Source organism: Scylla paramamosain, chromosome 23 (genome assembly GCF_035594125.1).
Source record: "Scylla paramamosain isolate STU-SP2022 chromosome 23, ASM3559412v1, whole genome shotgun sequence".
Taxonomy (NCBI): Eukaryota; Metazoa; Arthropoda; class Malacostraca; order Decapoda; family Portunidae; genus Scylla; species Scylla paramamosain.
The window spans coordinates 5,725,810-5,744,045 of record NC_087173.1 but is presented as its reverse complement, the minus strand read 5'-3'; the positions used below and the strand labels follow the sequence as shown (position 1 = coordinate 5,744,045).

The 18,236-nt window shown below is 37.8% G+C and overlaps 2 protein-coding genes across 5 annotated transcripts in view; one reads left to right on the top strand and one right to left on the bottom strand.

The window, feature by feature from the left end:
* The window catches only part of LOC135112051 (alpha-mannosidase 2C1-like), a 29,069-nt gene that overhangs the window by 3,856 nt on the left and 6,977 nt on the right, over positions 1-18,236 (top strand). Inside the window, exons 1-10 of one of the 4 annotated variants that reach the window (XM_064025924.1) lie at positions 13,561-13,719; positions 14,564-14,708; positions 14,907-15,043; positions 15,179-15,283; positions 15,467-15,656; positions 15,913-16,111; positions 16,263-16,464; positions 17,069-17,196; positions 17,487-17,616; positions 17,695-17,843. In XM_064025924.1, coding sequence (XP_063881994.1) covers positions 14,570-14,708; positions 14,907-15,043; positions 15,179-15,283; positions 15,467-15,656; positions 15,913-16,111; positions 16,263-16,464; positions 17,069-17,196; positions 17,487-17,616; positions 17,695-17,843 — 1,379 coding nt within the window. In that variant the 5' untranslated portion in view covers positions 13,561-13,719; positions 14,564-14,569. Of the gene's footprint in view, positions 1-13,560; positions 13,737-13,812; positions 13,905-14,563; positions 14,709-14,906; positions 15,044-15,178; positions 15,284-15,466; positions 15,657-15,912; positions 16,112-16,262; positions 16,465-17,068; positions 17,197-17,486; positions 17,617-17,694; positions 17,844-18,236 lie in introns of those variants that run through there. The other 3 variants (XM_064025926.1, XM_064025925.1, XM_064025923.1) reach the window with 3 other exon arrangements.
* Positions 1,712-10,560, bottom strand: LOC135112052 (heparan sulfate 2-O-sulfotransferase 1-like). The gene is made up of 9 exons (XM_064025927.1): positions 10,368-10,560; positions 9,492-9,625; positions 9,061-9,272; positions 8,735-8,820; positions 8,010-8,148; positions 7,700-7,797; positions 7,120-7,277; positions 6,706-6,785; positions 1,712-6,107 (listed from the first exon to the last, which is right to left on the bottom strand). Exons 2-9 carry the CDS (start codon positions 9,622-9,624, stop codon positions 5,955-5,957), a joined length of 1,059 nt encoding a protein of 352 aa, XP_063881997.1. The 5' UTR covers position 9,625; positions 10,368-10,560; the 3' UTR covers positions 1,712-5,954.

The following is an 18,236-nucleotide window of genomic DNA, read 5'->3' as shown; positions in this document are numbered from 1 at the left end:
ATATATATATGTTACAGTCAATACCTGAATCCAGACAATTTGTAAAGTGACTTATTTTTTCAGGCAATTTGTGAACTGCCTAACCTAACCTAACCTAACCTAACCTAACCTAACCTAACCTAACCTAACCTAACCAGGCAGTTCACAAATTGCCTGAAAAAATAAGTCACTTTACAAATTGTCTGGATTCAGGTATTGACTGTAACATACTCGTATATATATATATATATATATATATATATATATATATATATATATATATATATATATATATATATATATATATATATATATATATATATATATATATATATATATAGTTATTTATTTATTTATATAGATTATACATACACACAGTATCTTATAAGTAAATGTTCCCATACCATTTTACCATCATCATCAAAAGATGAAATAAAACACTGATTTCATGCATATTTTGCAATAAACATGAAGACAGTTACCTAGCAAACAGACAGGATTTCAGTGGGACCAAGTGTGAGATCCCCTCAGAGATCTAAGCCCTTATGAAGAGTGAAGTCTTTGGAGACTCAGTGCATTGCCTTGCTTCTGAGCTTTCTTCATTTCCTTTTTTCCCCCTTGCCAAAAAAAGGTTTCCTTTCCCCACTTCTTATGTGATGCTTCTGCTCCCAAAATCCTTTATCTTCTTCTTCTTCATATGACCTTAATCCCACTGTATTGCAGGGTCAGCAGCTCAAGTTATCCTTCTCCATCTGTTTCTATCCATTGCATGATCTTCTTGCACTCCCAGCTTGTTCATATCACTCCTTATTATGTCTCTCCACCTTATTCTCCGTCTCCCAACACTCCTTCTCCCCCTAACCTCCACCATCATTGCCTTCCTCACTGGTTCATCCTCTTCTTTCCTTATCACGTGTCCAAAATATCTTAGTTGTGCTTCTCTTGCCTTCTCCTTGATATTACATATCCCACACATTCTTCTTATATCTTCACTTTGTCTCCTTTCTAACAATGAAATGCCAGCTATCCATCTCACCATCTCCCAAAATCCTTTATCCTCAACTTACTACTTGGTACAGGTTGCTATTCCCCAAGTCCCTCCTCCCTTCCTGTCCCATTTCTCTCTCCTTAGCTTATGAGAGATCACAAGCAGTCTTGTAACTGAACTACACACCACTCTAGTTGCTTCGCCCAAGGTTCATAATAGGGTGTCTCTGATCTTAATGCTCATTCCTACCTCATGTTGGGCCATGAAGGCACGACACAGAGCTGAAATGCCAAGAGCAAAAGCACCATTTTCAACCAGTCCAGTAGTTAAACTGCTTGGTTACCTATTTACTATTGGGTGTTCCCTGTGACAGCCCAGTGGAAAACGCTGGCAGGATGGTTCCTTACTGCTGTCCACTGCCTACCTATGACATCACTCTCACAATGACTGGACTGTGAATGACTTGGGCTATGGCTCCTCTCCACACTTGGTTAATGATAAAAATCACTAATAACATTTTGTGTACCTGTTGGAAAGGAATATTATTAGAAAGCATTTCTCTTCTTAGCCCTAAGAGGGAAAGCAAAGTCTTTTATTTTTAATCTTACATGAAAGGTAGTCAATGCTATTCTTGAGAAAAGTTGTCTCAATAAATTGAATAAATATGATATGTGGTCATACATGTTGCTTACTAAGAATTGTTTGAGTAAACAGTACATTGGAGGGTTAAATAATAACTTTAAAGATTTAATGATTTATTTCTGAAACTGGAAACTAAGCCTTGAGACTTACAAGGTTGGAAGGTAATACAAAATTATGATATATAAAAGAAAATCATGAAAATTATACATGATAGGCATCTAATGTCATGGTGTATCAAGTGCTGGTGCTGCCAAACTGTCCTCAATATAACACTTGTGTGAGCTGTCTTGTATTTGGAAAGCAACTTGATAGATTGCAGTGCAAGAAAGTAATTTACTTCAAAGAAGTGAAATGCCTTTATCATTGCAAAACAAAAGGGTAATAATAATAATAAAATATTAACATGATTATGGCACTTTTAAAAGCGGCAAAATTTTTAAAGATATTTCCTGTATCTTAATACACTTTGTATCTTGGTACACTTTGTCATTAGATGCCTCATATGACTGAAAAATTTTCAAATTATATAATTATTATTGAAATGATTTCTTGATTCTCATATTTTTGAGATGGACCACTTTCTTTCCCCATTAACATCATTATCTTTTGTGACTCTTTCCTCTCCAAGAAACCTGCTCACAATACTTATGGCAGACATGTTGCAGTCAGATGTTTATATGAGGCACTCAAACTGGAAGGGTTAACAGGCATTCACCTATGATTTTCACTTCATTTACAAATTATCCATCTATGGAAAAACCTTTCAGAAATTGTCCTGTCAGATTTAGCTGGTTTGAAATCTAAAATGCAATCTTAGGTTATACAATTCTTGGAGTTGGCTATGAAATGTTGACTCATGGCTTTAGCAGCTTCATCCCTCACTAGTCATGTACTCACAGGTCAAGACTAGAGATCCTTATTATGATGTCACATTTATGATGTCACCTTTAACTTGTAAGACATACTGGGCCAATGACAGGCTGTCTTTCAAAGCTAGATCTGAAGAATATAGAGCAGAAACATCTAGCCAGAGCAGACTGCTATGTACAAAGGGCAGTGATACTAGTCAATGCAGGAAGCATTTCTGCAGAACTGCATTCTAGCTCTAATTTAAGTAGAGTACTGAGTGCCTTACTCCTGAGAGAAAGCTAATCTTTATGCCTTTCCTTTACCACCATGGACACACCTTTGCTTCCATCTCTAAAACCATTACCTTTGTTTTCCTAACATTCACATTACCTTCATACACACACACACACTTTAAAAGTCATCACTCACTTGGAAGCAAAAATTTCATCTGCACATAGACAAGCTACCACAGCCCATCCATCTCCACTGGACCTCAGTCTTACACCATCTCCAACTTTAATTTTTATTCCCTGAATACAACCATCCATCACTTATTTGTCTTGCTCTCACTCCGTACTTTTATTTTACTTTTCATTGTAACAGTAAAGCCCTGAGACAGTATTTAAGTAGATTTATTTTATTTAATATATTAAGTATAAGGTTTAGTCTACTGTTGTTAATAATCAAAAGAATTATTTGAAGTATCCTGAGTTAGGTGTGCTCAAACCTGGATACCCTTATTGGCCAAAAACTTCTGTTCAGCAAATTGGTCTGAGTGTCACTTTCTAATGCAGGATGGTTAATTTGTAGCCATAGGTAAGCCAGCACAATTTGGTGAAGGCAGACCAGGGTGTGTTAGTTATGGTTTGTTGATGTAGAAAGAATAGAGCTGATTAAAAGAATATGTAAACCTATTCTAAAATTTTACATTTGGTGACTTATTGGTATCAGAAAGCTTACCAGTAACATAGCAATTACACAACAGGTAACTGATAATGACTGCATGGCATTACCAACACAGTAGGCAAGTAGCTTAAAAGGATTGTGATATATGATAGACTGATAAAATATTTGGTAGGGAAACCTAACAACAGTTAGAAGACACAGATTTAAGCAGTCAGGAAGATGAGAAGCATCAATAATCTGAGAGCAATCTATAGTCAAGAAGATGAGAAGCATCTATAATCTTGAGCAATGTGATTTAGCTTTTAGCTTTAGTAAACCACTAGCACTGAGGCCTGGTTGTGGTTATGGATTTCCAAAGGAAAACAAACAATATGATGCATAACCAAATAAACTTAAATATGTATAGAAATATCATACAAGGTTCTTCTGATGAACCATCTAGCAGCTTAACTTTAAGAGTATGGATGTTTATGCATAAATATGGGTATATCAGTGGTTATCTTAAGGCATGCATACATTTACATACATATGTCATAAAAGTGCTATAAATTATATGTAAAATAAGTAATGAAAATATTGTAAACTTACAAAAAAGTTTGGAATATAGTTGGGGATAATTTGTGTTGAAGAGTATATGTGTATATTACTTCTAAAGGACTGAGATAAATTTTAATGATTTGGTATTTTAATACAGTCATAATGTCAGTTTTGTAGAATAAATTTTCTGAGCATTCATACAAATTTTATTATCTTGATACATTCTTCTTTTTCTCATGTGCCACTCCACTTATCTAGCAGGGGACCAAATGTACATAATGTAGCTATAATTAAAGAAGGAAACCTGTCTTTCAAACTGAGCTTAACATTACCAAACAAATGAGATAATAATCAACAACCTCTAAGTACATTTACTTAATAACAGCTTAGAAGTTTTGTGCCCTCCAGTTCTGAAAGCCTCACATAAAAGAGAGGTACTACATGCAGTAATTTTACACAACTCAAAACTAATATATCTATAATACTTCAATCTACAGCTGATGCATACTCTCCAACCATGATCACAGCATAAGTCATTGGCTTACAAATACCTATACAATAGCATGTGTTGTGACCTAATGGCAAAAGAGAGCCAGGCAGTCAGTCTATCAAGTGCATCACTTCACAGTACCAAAGAGACTGTATGGTCTGAGAGCCTTACTTGGCTACAGTAACCCTCACACTGCAGGAAGATGGAAAGCGATGTAGTACATTTTGGGCATGAGAGTACAAGTTTTGCGGAAGACAGCAACATTCAGATCTGCATTTAGTGCGCTAATAATTACACAGTTCCTGCTAAAATGGCACCTCAACTAATGAATCAAGGTAAATCTATGGAAATGCTTGGCACTTTGCTGTAGCTTGTTAACTGTGTTGTGAATGTTATAATTGTAGTATTTTTCTACTCCACTGTCATTCACAGCTTGCACAGAAACTATTTACAAAAATTTACAAAGTACTATATACAAGACAAGACCATATTTACAGTGTTCACTTAATGAACATGCTAAAATATACATGAGGTTCCTGAATACTGTTGTGTCACTTTATTATCATACACTACCCTATATTTTCTTAGCATTGTAGAAATACATCTTTGAATGGCATATCTCAATGATCAAAACTTAGCTTATTCTAAAAGTAACTTAATTTAGGAAAACTACTAGAGAACTTATTGCACATATGGGTTACAAGATGGATTGGCAGAGTAACTTTATAATAATATTTATTTACTTTATTTTATGTTTGGCCCTGGGATATAAGTGCCTGGTTCACTTGGCTAACAACCTAAAGGTACCATATTTTAATTATAGGAATCAAGTGGATAGTCTTCTTTTACACTGTAATCTCTGTTCACTTGCCAGTGAATAAATACGGAATATGAGTTGTGACCTTAAATTTATTAAAAAAAATCCTATCTGTGTGTGTGTGTGTGTGTGTGTGTGTGTGTGTAAATGTGTGGGTTTACCTGTGTGCTTCCTCCAAGAGACCAGAAATAATTAATGTCACACCCTGAGGTTACAGAAAGTGAGTTATAAAAAAAAATAAATAAATAAATAAATAATGATTATAATAATAATAATAATAATAATAATAATAATAATAATAATAATAATAATAATAATAATAAAAATAATAATAATAATAATAGTAATGAATACATTCACCATTCCAATGAGCCTTATCTCTTTTTACCACATTGAAATACACTGTTCAAGTTAAAGGTAAAAGGGTATTTGACGAGTATTTAATAGGCAACCATATCTGATCTCCAATGTGATGATACAGGAATGCACAACAGTAAAACAGAACATTTTATCTCATTTTCTGGGTAAGCATTTGCTAATTTGTGTCCTATTATTATCATTACTATTCATCCTCTCAATAGCAGAATTTTCCTATTGTAATAGTAGTTAATGATCATGCATATCATACGGTCAGAGCAAATAAAATTAATTACATACTAGTTATAGGCACTTGAGTTCAGTATATGCATCCTTGAAACACTACAAATAGATATCTGCTGAAAAAAAACCCTGAAGAATGTAATCACTTAACTTCTTTTTGGCTTTATTTTTTCATAGGCAAACTTCTGACCTCTATCCACTTGACGTCCACCCTCCTCTGCTTCCACTAAGGTCTTTTTCCTCAGAAAGTGGAAGTGATCTAAAGCAAAGTTGTAAAACTCATTTTCTAATCTCCATACCTGAAACAAAGGTGACTCAGAGTACATAACAAAAAAAAAAAAAAAAAAAGAAAAAAAAAATGTTACAGAGAATATCACATGAAGAAAACTGCAGGATCATTATCAAAATATGAACACTGGAGTTTTTGAAAAAAAAAATTCTTGTATTTTAAATATTGGGTGCCACCTGCCTTCAATGCAAAACATGTAAATGATTACTGTACATATAATCCAACAGCTAATAATGACGATATGTCAAGTTTAAGGTATTGGGATATGCCAAAGTATTTTCAGCATCATACAAATAAACTCAATGTGTGGGAAGGACATCAAATGCAATCATGGCTTTCAAGTATTGTGTTAAATTATATAAAATGACCAACAGAGATAAATTTTGGATATTGAATGTGTGGTGGTCCAATACGTAATAACTTCATTGGTCATACTTCAACCTTCTAATGATACATACAACTGATATTAAAGCAAAAGCTATTGCAAGATGCACATGGATGTCTTCTAGCATGACACTGAAATACTGTGATATAATTAATATGAAGTGATGAATACTGCAGTTCCAAACAGTAACAATGAGACTCAAAATCAATGCTAAATCACTAACCTTAGTGTTTTGAAGCTTGGCTATGGTTTCCTGGGATGGAAGAACTTTCTTCACAGTTTTGCGTAAATGTGATTTCACACCTGCAATATACATAGAGTGCATAAAGTTGGAAACAATAACTAGCATTTTTGTAAATTTTTCTCTGGTCATCTTTCTGGTATATAGTACCTCCTTCTATTTAGACCAAGTCACAAGATAAATTTTTGATTCCACCTTATACATTCATAAATGTTCTCCATTTCTTCCAGTCACATGCAAATACTCTTCCTTTCTTCATTGATATCTCTATATTAGACCTTTAAAATTTAATAGATTAAGTTACAATGAAATCTTTAGTTTGCCTTCATTAACTTAGGGTTTTACATGTTACAGACTGTATGTAATATGTGGACTGGAGTGTCATATTAACTATACCTGACAGATACAAGTCATAGGCTCCCCTGAAGATACGAGGTAAAGAGTAGTCCAGCATGGCCACAAAATCCCCCATCTCCTCAGTCACTCCCACCAAAAAGTACTTGTGGATCAGGTTGTGTTTGGCCTGTTCCAGGGCCCAATTAGATCCTGGAACCCTGGTGGGAAATACTATGATGAAAACATTCTGCTGTGAAAATTTTCTCATACCAACCTAAGACACGGATGAATTAAATGTTGTAGGCTGCTTCTGGAAAACAAACTAATTTACTCCAAACTTAAAAGGAAAAGGCTCATAGTAATTTCAAGAACATAAATAAGAGTTCAATAAAAGGTATACATCTTTATCTTTAATATTAGACGACTTAGAAAAATACTAAACAAAGACTAAGTGGAAAGCATATATCATGATTAGGAATAAAATTAACTTTATCTTTTCTAGGTGAGAGGGCATCATTGCTGAAGAAAAGGAGAAAAGAAACAGCAAACTTATGTCAGATAAAAAGATTCATTTGAAACTTGAATTCTAAAATATCAAGTCAGTAAATTATTTATCAGCAGCTTAGCAGTAAGGACTGACCAGCATTCAGCATGATGACCGCAGAAGAAGGGAACCTGAATCCAGAGGTGGGTTGTGGAACAATCTGGGTGTTCCATAACAACACACTCATCCAGGGTCTGTGCCGTGGATATCACTATGTTATATGTGTCCATGAGAAAAATGTTAGAATCTGGCATAAAAAAAACACTGAATGGCGAAGAGCAGAATAAGCAAGCACAAATGTATGAGAAAACATTATGAAAAGCAACAGCGATAATAACAAGTTACTTAGTCTATAAGTGGCTTGACTCTCCACAACGTGCCATCCACAAAACCTACATGATCTCACCATCTTATCTCCCATCCTGCGGCGGATGTGGTTGGGTCGAAGGTCATCTCCATAGCGCACAAAGTAATAGTATGACACCAAGCGGTCCAGTGGCTTCCTGATTAAGTTGATATATATAGGTTGGCGACTCACCCCAAACCTGATGGAAGAACGAAGTACAATAACATGCAAATACTTATCCTTCACTAGCACACAAATTCTTTCCTCATTTATATATACCAATGTGAGGAGCTGTTTTCTTTAATAATCTCTTAAGTTGGGAATCAAAGCAATTTTTCATATCTAGTTGATATTCTTACTCCTTTCTTCAAATTTTTATGTAGAACAATGTAGAAAGACTGTTTTCACTATTTTCATAAAAGGACACCAAAAATGGTGCCTCTAATCTCAACCTTGATGTCTTGCTCCCTCCAGAGAGTGACCACATTATACTTTCTACATAAACACTTTATCATGCAACAGTCTCACACCTCTGGAATTTGTTGTTATAATATGCAACTGCTATCTTTAAAACTGGTATAATGTTACCTCTTGTACCTAGTCCTGCAATTCTGCTAATGTACTATTTTAACTCAAGTATCTCTATCCTCTCTAAAGACAAAGCCAAACCATTTCAGTGCTAGTTTCACTTACTTATTGAAGCAATCCCAGCTTACATGTTTTGCTGTCTTATTCACAATGCAGTTTTCCATTTCACCTAGTTCACACACACACACACTACCAACCTGCTAAAATCCAGGTAGGCAAGATGGCCATGATATATCCCTGGCTTTTTCTCTAGCCAGTTTGAGACATTGTACACGAATCGCATCTGAAAGCAGGGAAGTCATTATTAAGTGAACTACTGTTTCACCTTTACTTTTTATAAATGAAACTTTATAGTTATATCCTCTGAAGACCCTAAGCAGTAGTTTGCATATCAACATGGGGGGAACAACACTGAGAGAGAGAGAGAGAGAGAGAGAGAGAGAGAGAGAGAGAGAGAGAGAGAGAGAGAGAGAGAGAGAGAGAGAGAGAGAGAGAGAGAGAGAGAGAGAGAGCAGTATCATACCTGGTCAGTGAGTGAGAGTGTTGGTGTGTTCTTGGTGGTGTTCAAGTGGATAACATTGAACTTGTTCCTGGCACAAAGGTCATAAGCAAGACCAATGAATGAGGTGGAGCCAGTCTTAGGGACTCTGTTGTAGATCACCACCAGGCTATTGAGGTCTAGTGCTCCTCCTGCTCCTCCAAATTGACCAACTTGCTGCTGATAACTCATGGCAGCTGCAGTAAAAAGATGAAACATTACCCATATCTTGGGCGGCTGTCTCAGTTTACTTGTATCTTGTCAATGAAGTTACAAAGAATAAGATTTTTCAGTGATTTTCTATATTTTTTCCATCCAACTCTTGTAAAACACAATATTTATGAAATTTAAGACAATATAAATTACTCATTTGCAAGAAAAATGAAAAAGCAACATTAGTGTTGTGATTAACTCACATCCTGGATACATTGAAGTATGGAGTTGGGCAACCTCTGAGGCCAGATGGAGGTACATGAGAGTCACCACTACACTAACCCCTCCCAGGAGTAGCACAGCCACACGAGAACTCTTAAACCGGGAGCTGGTCATCCTGGAACCAGTGGGGATTATAAGACTGCAGCACATGCATATTATGAAAATATTAGACATATTTACAGGCATGGATGATTGGAGTAAATTAGTTACAGCATATAATATCTACAGTGACAGGTTAGGTTGGTGTCCTTAAGAGGGTGTCCAGGTTGGGGAGAAGCCCCCTGATAGGTTCCAGGGTGTGGGGGAAGCCTCAACTTAAGTAAGGTTATGTTAGGCTAAAAAGTTCACCAGTTTTCATAATATGGCATTTCATCCAAAGACTTTTCATGAATATCTAAATTTAGTATAATTTGGCTTCCCTCACGCTAAAACCCTGATTTTCCACTAGAACCCCAAGCTTGCTGGGGACTGAGAAATGGAAAACTTATATGGGATGTATTGTATAAAACTGCCTGATAATATTAAGGACATCAAATGAAAACCTTTAAGGGCATCAAATTATCAGATTTAAGAGCATCAGATTGATACCTTAAAGGGCATCAAATGAAATCTTTAAGAGCACCAAATGAACAACTTTTGAGGACACTAAATGAACAGATTCAAGGGCATCAAGTTGGTACCTTTAAGGACACCGTATGGATACACTTAAGGACATGCAGTGGACACATTTAAGGACCTCCATAGGTTGCCACTAATGGCTAGGAATGCTCCATCCCCATTGACCGAACTTAAATGACCAACAATTTCCTCTCTTGCAGTGTGAAGATGTATGTAAAATTCATAGTGTCCTTAAGTACCTAGCTGTGTGTTGTTACTGTATTCTTCCCGCACAAGTAAGACGGCAGCGAGTGTTACGGGTGTTGGCGGGCGGCAGACAGACAGTGCCAGCCTTAACAGTGACACTGGCACCTAAACACTGTGTTGACGCCTGGTACAGCTGGCCCAGTTCGTTTCGCTCCGTTTCGCAGCTGCTGAGTACGATTTTCAACGGTACATATATATATACATATTTTTTTCTTATATTGAACAATGGTTTATAATACCAAAATTTAAGAAAGGAAGATGGCATTATTGTGCAAAATGTACAGCGATGAGGTGAGCGGACCCCTTGACCCTGCGGCGGACATGCGCATCTCGGCCTCCTCCACTCTGCGAGATAACGTCGCTCACTCAGCTCTTATTTCGCCCCATTCATGCTTTCAAGAAATATAAAAGGAGACAGACAAAGGCACTGAACTATAAAGATATAAAGAAGATAGCCGAACAAATACAAGGAAAGACATGGAAGAAATAATAAAATGAAAGATCGGAACACAATAAACAGAGATATAAAATAGCTTTTAAAATAAGGATACTATTGCATATGTAACAACCATTTATTCCGGAGATACAGCATATCTCAGGAAGTGGTGGAAATAACTGTCAGGTTAGTCTACATATATTTTTGGGGGGTTAATGATCCCTTACTGTATGCCGTACATTGTGTGCTGCATCAAGGAGTCACATGCTGCAGCATTCATGGAACGTCCACTCATTATTATTTAGGACGCAGGGCCAATATGGCCAGCTTATCCTTGTCATCTGGTGTTTGGACTCTATCGCACTCACAAAATTAAAGAATATGGCCAAATTTGTCCACTAAATGGTGATGCGGTGTTTGCATCATCCTCTTCCCTACAGGTTGTGGTTACCTCATTATTATATATATCACACACGCACACTTAAGACATTTGTACGAGCGATTTCATTTCTGTAAATATTTAGGTATATTTATGTTATGCTTAAGGCCGAGTAGGCTGGTAGGTTTTTTTTTCTACCTTTGTTGTTGTAGTGTAGTAGTATGTTTGCAATAAATTTATCAAATCAACATTTTTTTTTTTTAGAGTTGAGCTAAAATGAACTGATTTGTTCAAGGTGAAGGATATATCTCATGCAAGACCTGCTTTGGAGTGTGCATACATTTGAATAACAAAAATTCAAGGAACTTTGAAGGAATATCAGGATTGCTTTGGAGGAGGAGGCAGTAGACACCTGCCGAAACGATAATTACTCCCAGTGAGGTCTAAAGCACTGTTCAGGGGGTGCTGTGAACTTATCATTAACTGTGACCTCACTGTGACCTCACTGAACGTTTCCCTTTGTGTCTCACAACACAAGGGTGCAGTCACAGCCTGCCCTCTAAAGACAACTCTCTTCCTCCACACAAAACTACAAGCACCTAATAACACACACACCCTTCACTCAAAAATTTTAAAATTATCATGGCGACTCCTACACCAACCTCGGAGTCTCCATCTGGGGAGGGGACCATAAATGTCCCCAGGTCGGACTGCCTTTCTGTCGACGACCCTAAGTGTCTTGACACCCCCCTCAACTTTTTCTTCATTAACTTCTGCAACATTCGCGGTCTAAGATCTAATTTTCAATCTGTAGAAGACCACCTCTCCTCTTCTAAACCTCATCTTCTTTTCCTCACTGAAACTCAGGTGTCTGAGGCAACTGACAGTAGTCCCTTTTCTGTTCCCTCCTACTTTCTCTATCCTCATTTTCGATCCAAAGCTGGATGCTGCGTTTATGTGCGCAATGACTTAACCTGCTCTCGTGCCCACGCTCTTGAATCTTCCGAGTTTTCCACCATCTGGCTACGACTACAGAGTCACTCTCATACTAAATTTATCTGTGCTGTATACCTCTCACCTAACTCCTCTGACTATAAGAAATTCTTTGACTACTTAACTTCCAAAGTGGAGCACATTCTGACTCTCTTCCCGTTTGCAGAGATCTCCATTCTTGGAGACTTCAATGTTCACCACCAGCTTTGGCTTTCCTCTCCCTTCACTGACCATCCTGGTGAACTAGCCTACAGCTTTGCTATCCTCCATGACCTAGAGCAATTGATGCAACACCCTACTCGTATTCCTGACCGTCTTGGAGATACGCCCAACATTCTTGACCTTTTCCTGACCTCTAATCCTTCTGCTTATGCTGTCACCCTTTCTTCTCCGTTGGGCTCCTTCAATCACAATCTCATATCTTTATCTTGTCCTATCGCTTAATCCCTCCTCAGGATCCCCCTAAGCGAAGGTGACTCTGGCGTTTTGCCTCTGCTAGTTGGGGGGACCTGAGGAGGTATTTTGCTGATTTTCCTTGGAATGACTACTGCTTCCGTGTCAGAGACCCGTCTTTGTGTGCTGAGCGCATAATAGAGGTGATAGTGTCTGACATGGAGGCGTACATTCCTCCCTCTTTTTCTCGTCCTAAACCTTCTAAACCTTGGTTTAACACAGCTTGTTCTCGTGCTATACTTGATAGAGAGGTGGCCCACAAAAGGTACTTAAGCCTTCCATCACCAGAATCTCATGCACTTTATATTTCTGCCCGGAACCATGCCAAGTCTGTTCTCCAACTAGCCAAAAACTCCTTCATTAACATTAACTTCCGTCCATGTATGGAGTATGCTTCACATGTCTGTGGGGGTTCCACTCATACTGCTCTTTTAGACAGGGTGGAATCAAAAGCTTTTCGTCTCATCAACTCCTCTCTAACTGACTGTCTTCAACCTCTCTCTCACCGCCGCAATGTTGCATATCTAGCTGTCTTCTACCGCTATTTTGATGCTAACTGCTCTTCTGATCTTGCTAACTGCATGCCTCCCCTCCTTCCGCGGCCTCGCTGCACAAGACTTTCTTCTTTCTCTCACCCCTATTCTGTCCAGCTCTCTAACGCAAGAGTTAACCAGTATTCTCAATCATTCATCCCTTTCTCTGGTAAACTCTGGAATTCCCTGCCTGCTTCTGTATTTCCACCTTCCTATGACTTGAATTCCTTCAAGAAGGAGGTTTCAAGACACTTATTCATCAATTTTTGACCACTGCTTTGACCCTTTTGTGGGACTGGCATTTCAGTGGGCATATTTTTTTATTGGATTTTTGTTGCCCTTGGCCAGTGTCCTTCCTAAAAAAAAAAGAAGAAAAAAAAAGGCTGGCATCGTCTGATAGTAAGCACCGAGTGATAAAGAGTGAGGCATATTTTGGGTGGCGGTGCTAGTCAGCTGACAAATAACAACACGTGCCACTAAACTTGATCGGTAGACCAAGATTGGTGGTTAACTTAAACAGCAGCTATTACCCTGTCTTCCGTTTGAGAAAGGTACATTTCATAAGGATGTAGGTAACCTCTTCCTCAGTCGTGAATATGTATATGTTAATGTTTAATTAAAGCGGCAGCAACCATCCTGTTGCCGCTGTATGTCCGCCTAGCAACGCTCGCCCCACAGTCACACATCGTGGTAACGCCCACCGTTTGGCGACAATATATTGTAAACTTGTTATCACGTATGTGTCACCACTTCATACAATAAGGGACATGGATATAGAGTGTCGGGAATGAGTAGAAACGTGTTTAGTTAGTATAAAGAGGATAGGCTTATTAAACTCAAACAGTGCAGGAAAATTTCTGTGAGATCAACAGGGACAACCATGTTACCAACAGGAACTTAGCTCCTGCAGTTATATTTAGGGCCCAGTCCGGCCTGTAGCACTCGGAGGGGTTAGATGGTATAGAACTGCGGTTTCCATATTTCCTCCAGTGCACAATGACCTCATCCACCTGATGGGGAACCGGGATTTTAGGTTTAAAGGGAAAGCGAATATGACCTAACTTTAAAAAAAGTTTTGTCCCCTTCTGATGACCAATCATAGTGAGGAATTTCTCATAACCAGATTAATTAAATGTTATAACCTTCCCAAACGGCATCCAAAGGATGCTTTGCCAGTCCTATTCTCTGATCACACTAACTGTCATGTATCACTCTCTTCTCCATGTGGTAGTGTGGGCTTTTCACTGCTAAACAAACCCAACCTCCAAGTGAATCACCTCAAAATCTATGTCAACTATTTAGGATCTTCTTTTCTTTGAAAAGTTTGTCTATCAACAAAGTAGAGCTAGTATTAATTGAAGCTCCTGTTTCTTATATCCTTGCGTAAAATTTCAGAGCACTATGGAGAAAGATGTGACAGCTAGCCAGCACAAGCACTGGCGTACTACTCAGGAGCGTGTTGAGAAATACATTTCTGACAACCTTTTCAAAGATGTCAACTTGCGTGGAAAGCTGTACCCCAAGGCAAAAGAAGTTGACAGTAAGTTGATATGAATTTGGCTGTGTCAGACTTTATTTTTGAAAATCCAGCAAAAAAGAAGACTATCACTGAGAATGACAGACAATAAAAGGCCTGCTGTTGAGGTGAAAAGTGGAATTGCAGAATTGTTTTACCTAGACTAGAAAAAAAAAAAAAGGTGAATGTTAATATGATATTTTATAAGCAACATCTTTGCAGGGCTGTTTCACTGGGGATTGCCACTGGGTGAGAAGACATGGGAAAAATGGACCTTCAAGAATATTACCATGCAGGACTTCAAGCCAATAAAGGCTGGCATGGCCTATGGTCCACTTTGGAGCACCCACTGGTTCAAGGTATCTACCTTTTTCCTTTCTATGTATTTATCAGACACCTTTCCTAAAGTGTAGTTGTGAAAGGAGAATCTACACTGTTGTGATGTATAGCTTCAGTCAGGGATGCAGGTGATGTTTCAGAATGTATTTTTATAGGTGGAAGTGAACATTCCTGAGGATTGGGTCCAGCAGGAGGTGTGGCTGCACTGGGTGAGTCAGGGTGAGGCCATGCTGTGGAGTGCCAAAGGAGAGCCACTGCAGGTGAGAATTATTGACTTTCATTACTGTATCGTTGTATTGTCAGAATGTTTGGTGATTCATTTTCATCTTGCTATATTCATGACATTTTCAGTATCTCCATTTCTTACACCTTTATGTATATTTTCAGTATCTCCATTTCTTACACCTTTATGTATTTTACTAAGCAATACAAATTACCGGCAGGGGTTCTCACCTGGTGGAGTGCATCTTAGCCCAGTCAAAGGAGCTAATAGAACTGGTGCGATGGAGCCAGACCAAAGCCGGACTGACTACATGCTCAGCTCATGCTGGTCAGGCTCTCAGGAGACTCAGGTGTTTTACATTGAGATGGCCTGTTGTGGTATGTTTGGTGCTGGTGCAGATGGTATGATCAGTGAGTACTTTTTGGTCTTCTTCTGCTAACTAATCCTGTAACATTGAAAAGAATGCCCTTAACACACTAATCACAAAGCCCCAGGTACTTATAGCTGAACCATTGCAGAAGTATATTGTATCTGTTGTAAATTATAGTATGGAAAAAGTTGTATGACTGGCAGGAGTACCAGATACAGCTATCCTCCTTTCAAAAGAAATGCTTTTGTTGTAAATAACTATCATAGATCTTATAATCCTAAAGGAAATGTTTGCAGGTCCCCCAGATGAAGGTAGCGTCTTTCAGCTTGAGGCAGTGGAAGTGAGCACTCGTGACAAGTTAGTGTACAAGCTGTTGACTGACATTGACGTGTTGCATGACATGACAGTTTCTCTGGGCAGTAATGATCCCCGGGCTCACCAGGCATTGTATACTTCAAACCACATGATAAATTCCATTATCAGTGGCAATTACAGGTACCGTGCCCACGCCACTGCTGTAGGTAGACTTCATTATACATGTGAGATAGATTAAAAAAAAGATTAATTTGTTACATTGAATTTCTACTGTACAAATATTTTTTTCAGAAAACATTTCAAGTTAACCCATATCCCTTTATTTTACTAGTCAAGCCAGCCAACTTGCTGATACTTTCTTTACCAAGAGGAATGGAGACCTGGCTCACACTGTGGCCATGATAGGCAACTGCCACATTGACTCAGCCTGGTTGTGGCCATACTCAGAGACCAAGAGAAAGTGTGCTCGTTCTTGGTCCTCAACTGTGCAGCTGCTGGAGGAGTACCCAGAGATGAAATTTGCCTGCTCACAGGTTCTTATTTGTAGGATTAAGAGATTTGCTAATCATATAATACACCTGTTAAGTAAGTTTGGTATTTTTAGTCACTGATTCTTCATTTAAATATGACTTTTTTTCTAATTTTGACAATCATGTTTAATACTTTCCTAATTAAAAGCAAAATGATTTAGATTATTCTGCAAGAAAATGCAACATGAACCTGAGTAGTCTGCACAGTGCATTGAAGGTTGTTTGATCATACTTTGTGATTGGCAGAGTTTGGGATGTCAGCAGGATGGAATGAGGATTTGCATGCTATTGGCTGAGCTGGCTATCAGGTCACTTTTATAATATCTCAAGAAATTAATTAATTACCAGAAGTGCTGAAATAGCTTGCAGTTTTATAGAATTCTATGAATGAAACTGGTTTTAGCATCCTCATGAATATACTATACCAAGAAAATGGTGTAAAAACCAATTTTACCATTTGAAACAGGGTTTTGTAAGTGCCTTGACTTCCTTTGTAGTCTCAGATGATTAATATGTAATGCAAATTCTAGAGCTGTGTTGTAGAAATTTCCATATATTGTAATGTAAAACAGTACTCACCAGTTCATACTCTTCCCATACTTTCCAGGCGCAGCAGTTTTCGTGGGTCAAGTTGCACTACCCAGAACTATTTGACAAGATCTGCCACCTGGTTAAGGCCAAGCGCTTCATTCCTGTTGGTGGAACTTGGGTGGAGATGGATGGGCTCATTCCCAGGTGTGTAATTTGCACCACTCTTTGCAGGCACTAGTGATGTGTGTGATGTGCATAGTGAGGAATGGCATGGCACTGGTGGCACTCATTTCTGGAGGACAGAGGGGACACCAGTGGCACTTGTAATATTCTTATGCAACAAAATTCATGAATTTACAGTAAAAGTGGTTTATTTGATGAAAATTGCTTTATCCTTCCTCAGGATGAACAGTTGCTGCTTTATGCATTTTTTAAGGCCAGAAAATTAGTTGCCTGGCTACGGATGAAGAAAATGTGAATGTTTAAATCCACAGTGGTGAGTCCTTCATGCGACAGTTCCTGTATGGACAGCTGTTCTTCAAGAGAGAATTTGGTGCTCTGTGTGAAGAGTTTTGGCTGCCAGACACCTTTGGTTACTCAGCTCAGTTTCCACAGATCTGTAAGGTGTGTAATATACAAAATGATCATTTTTGTTTTCAGAGGAGAGGACAACAAAAATTTTCAAATGTACAATATTTTCAGAGCTTTGGTATCTCTCGATTCTTGACCCAGAAGATGTCTTGGAGTTTGTTCAACAAATTTCCTCATCATAACTTCTTATGGGAAGGTCTGGATGGTTCCACTATTCTTGCACACTTTCCTCCTGGTGACTCCTATGAGCTGAGAGTAAGGTAAAGTTATGGGATTGAGTTCTTGTAACACTGATTTGATGGTGATACACTTATATCTTCATCTGTAATCTTAAAAAAAAATATTTAATGATGAAATAATTATGAAGCTATTTTTCTTTTAATTTTTGTTGGAAAACAACTTTTTGAAAAATATGTAATAAAAGTAAAAATTTTAGGTCTATATTTTTCCTTAATAGAACCATATTAAAGGAATTCATTAATATCATAAATATCAGATTTTTTGCATCATTACTTTGTGAAGTTACTTTAATGTTGATAAAAAAAGAAAGAAAAACAGAATACATAGCATCCTAGTTTCCCAGGTTTTTACCTTAATAAAATTATAGATAAACGGGTATTGCATATTAGTCCATTGCTAAAAACTCTACCTTG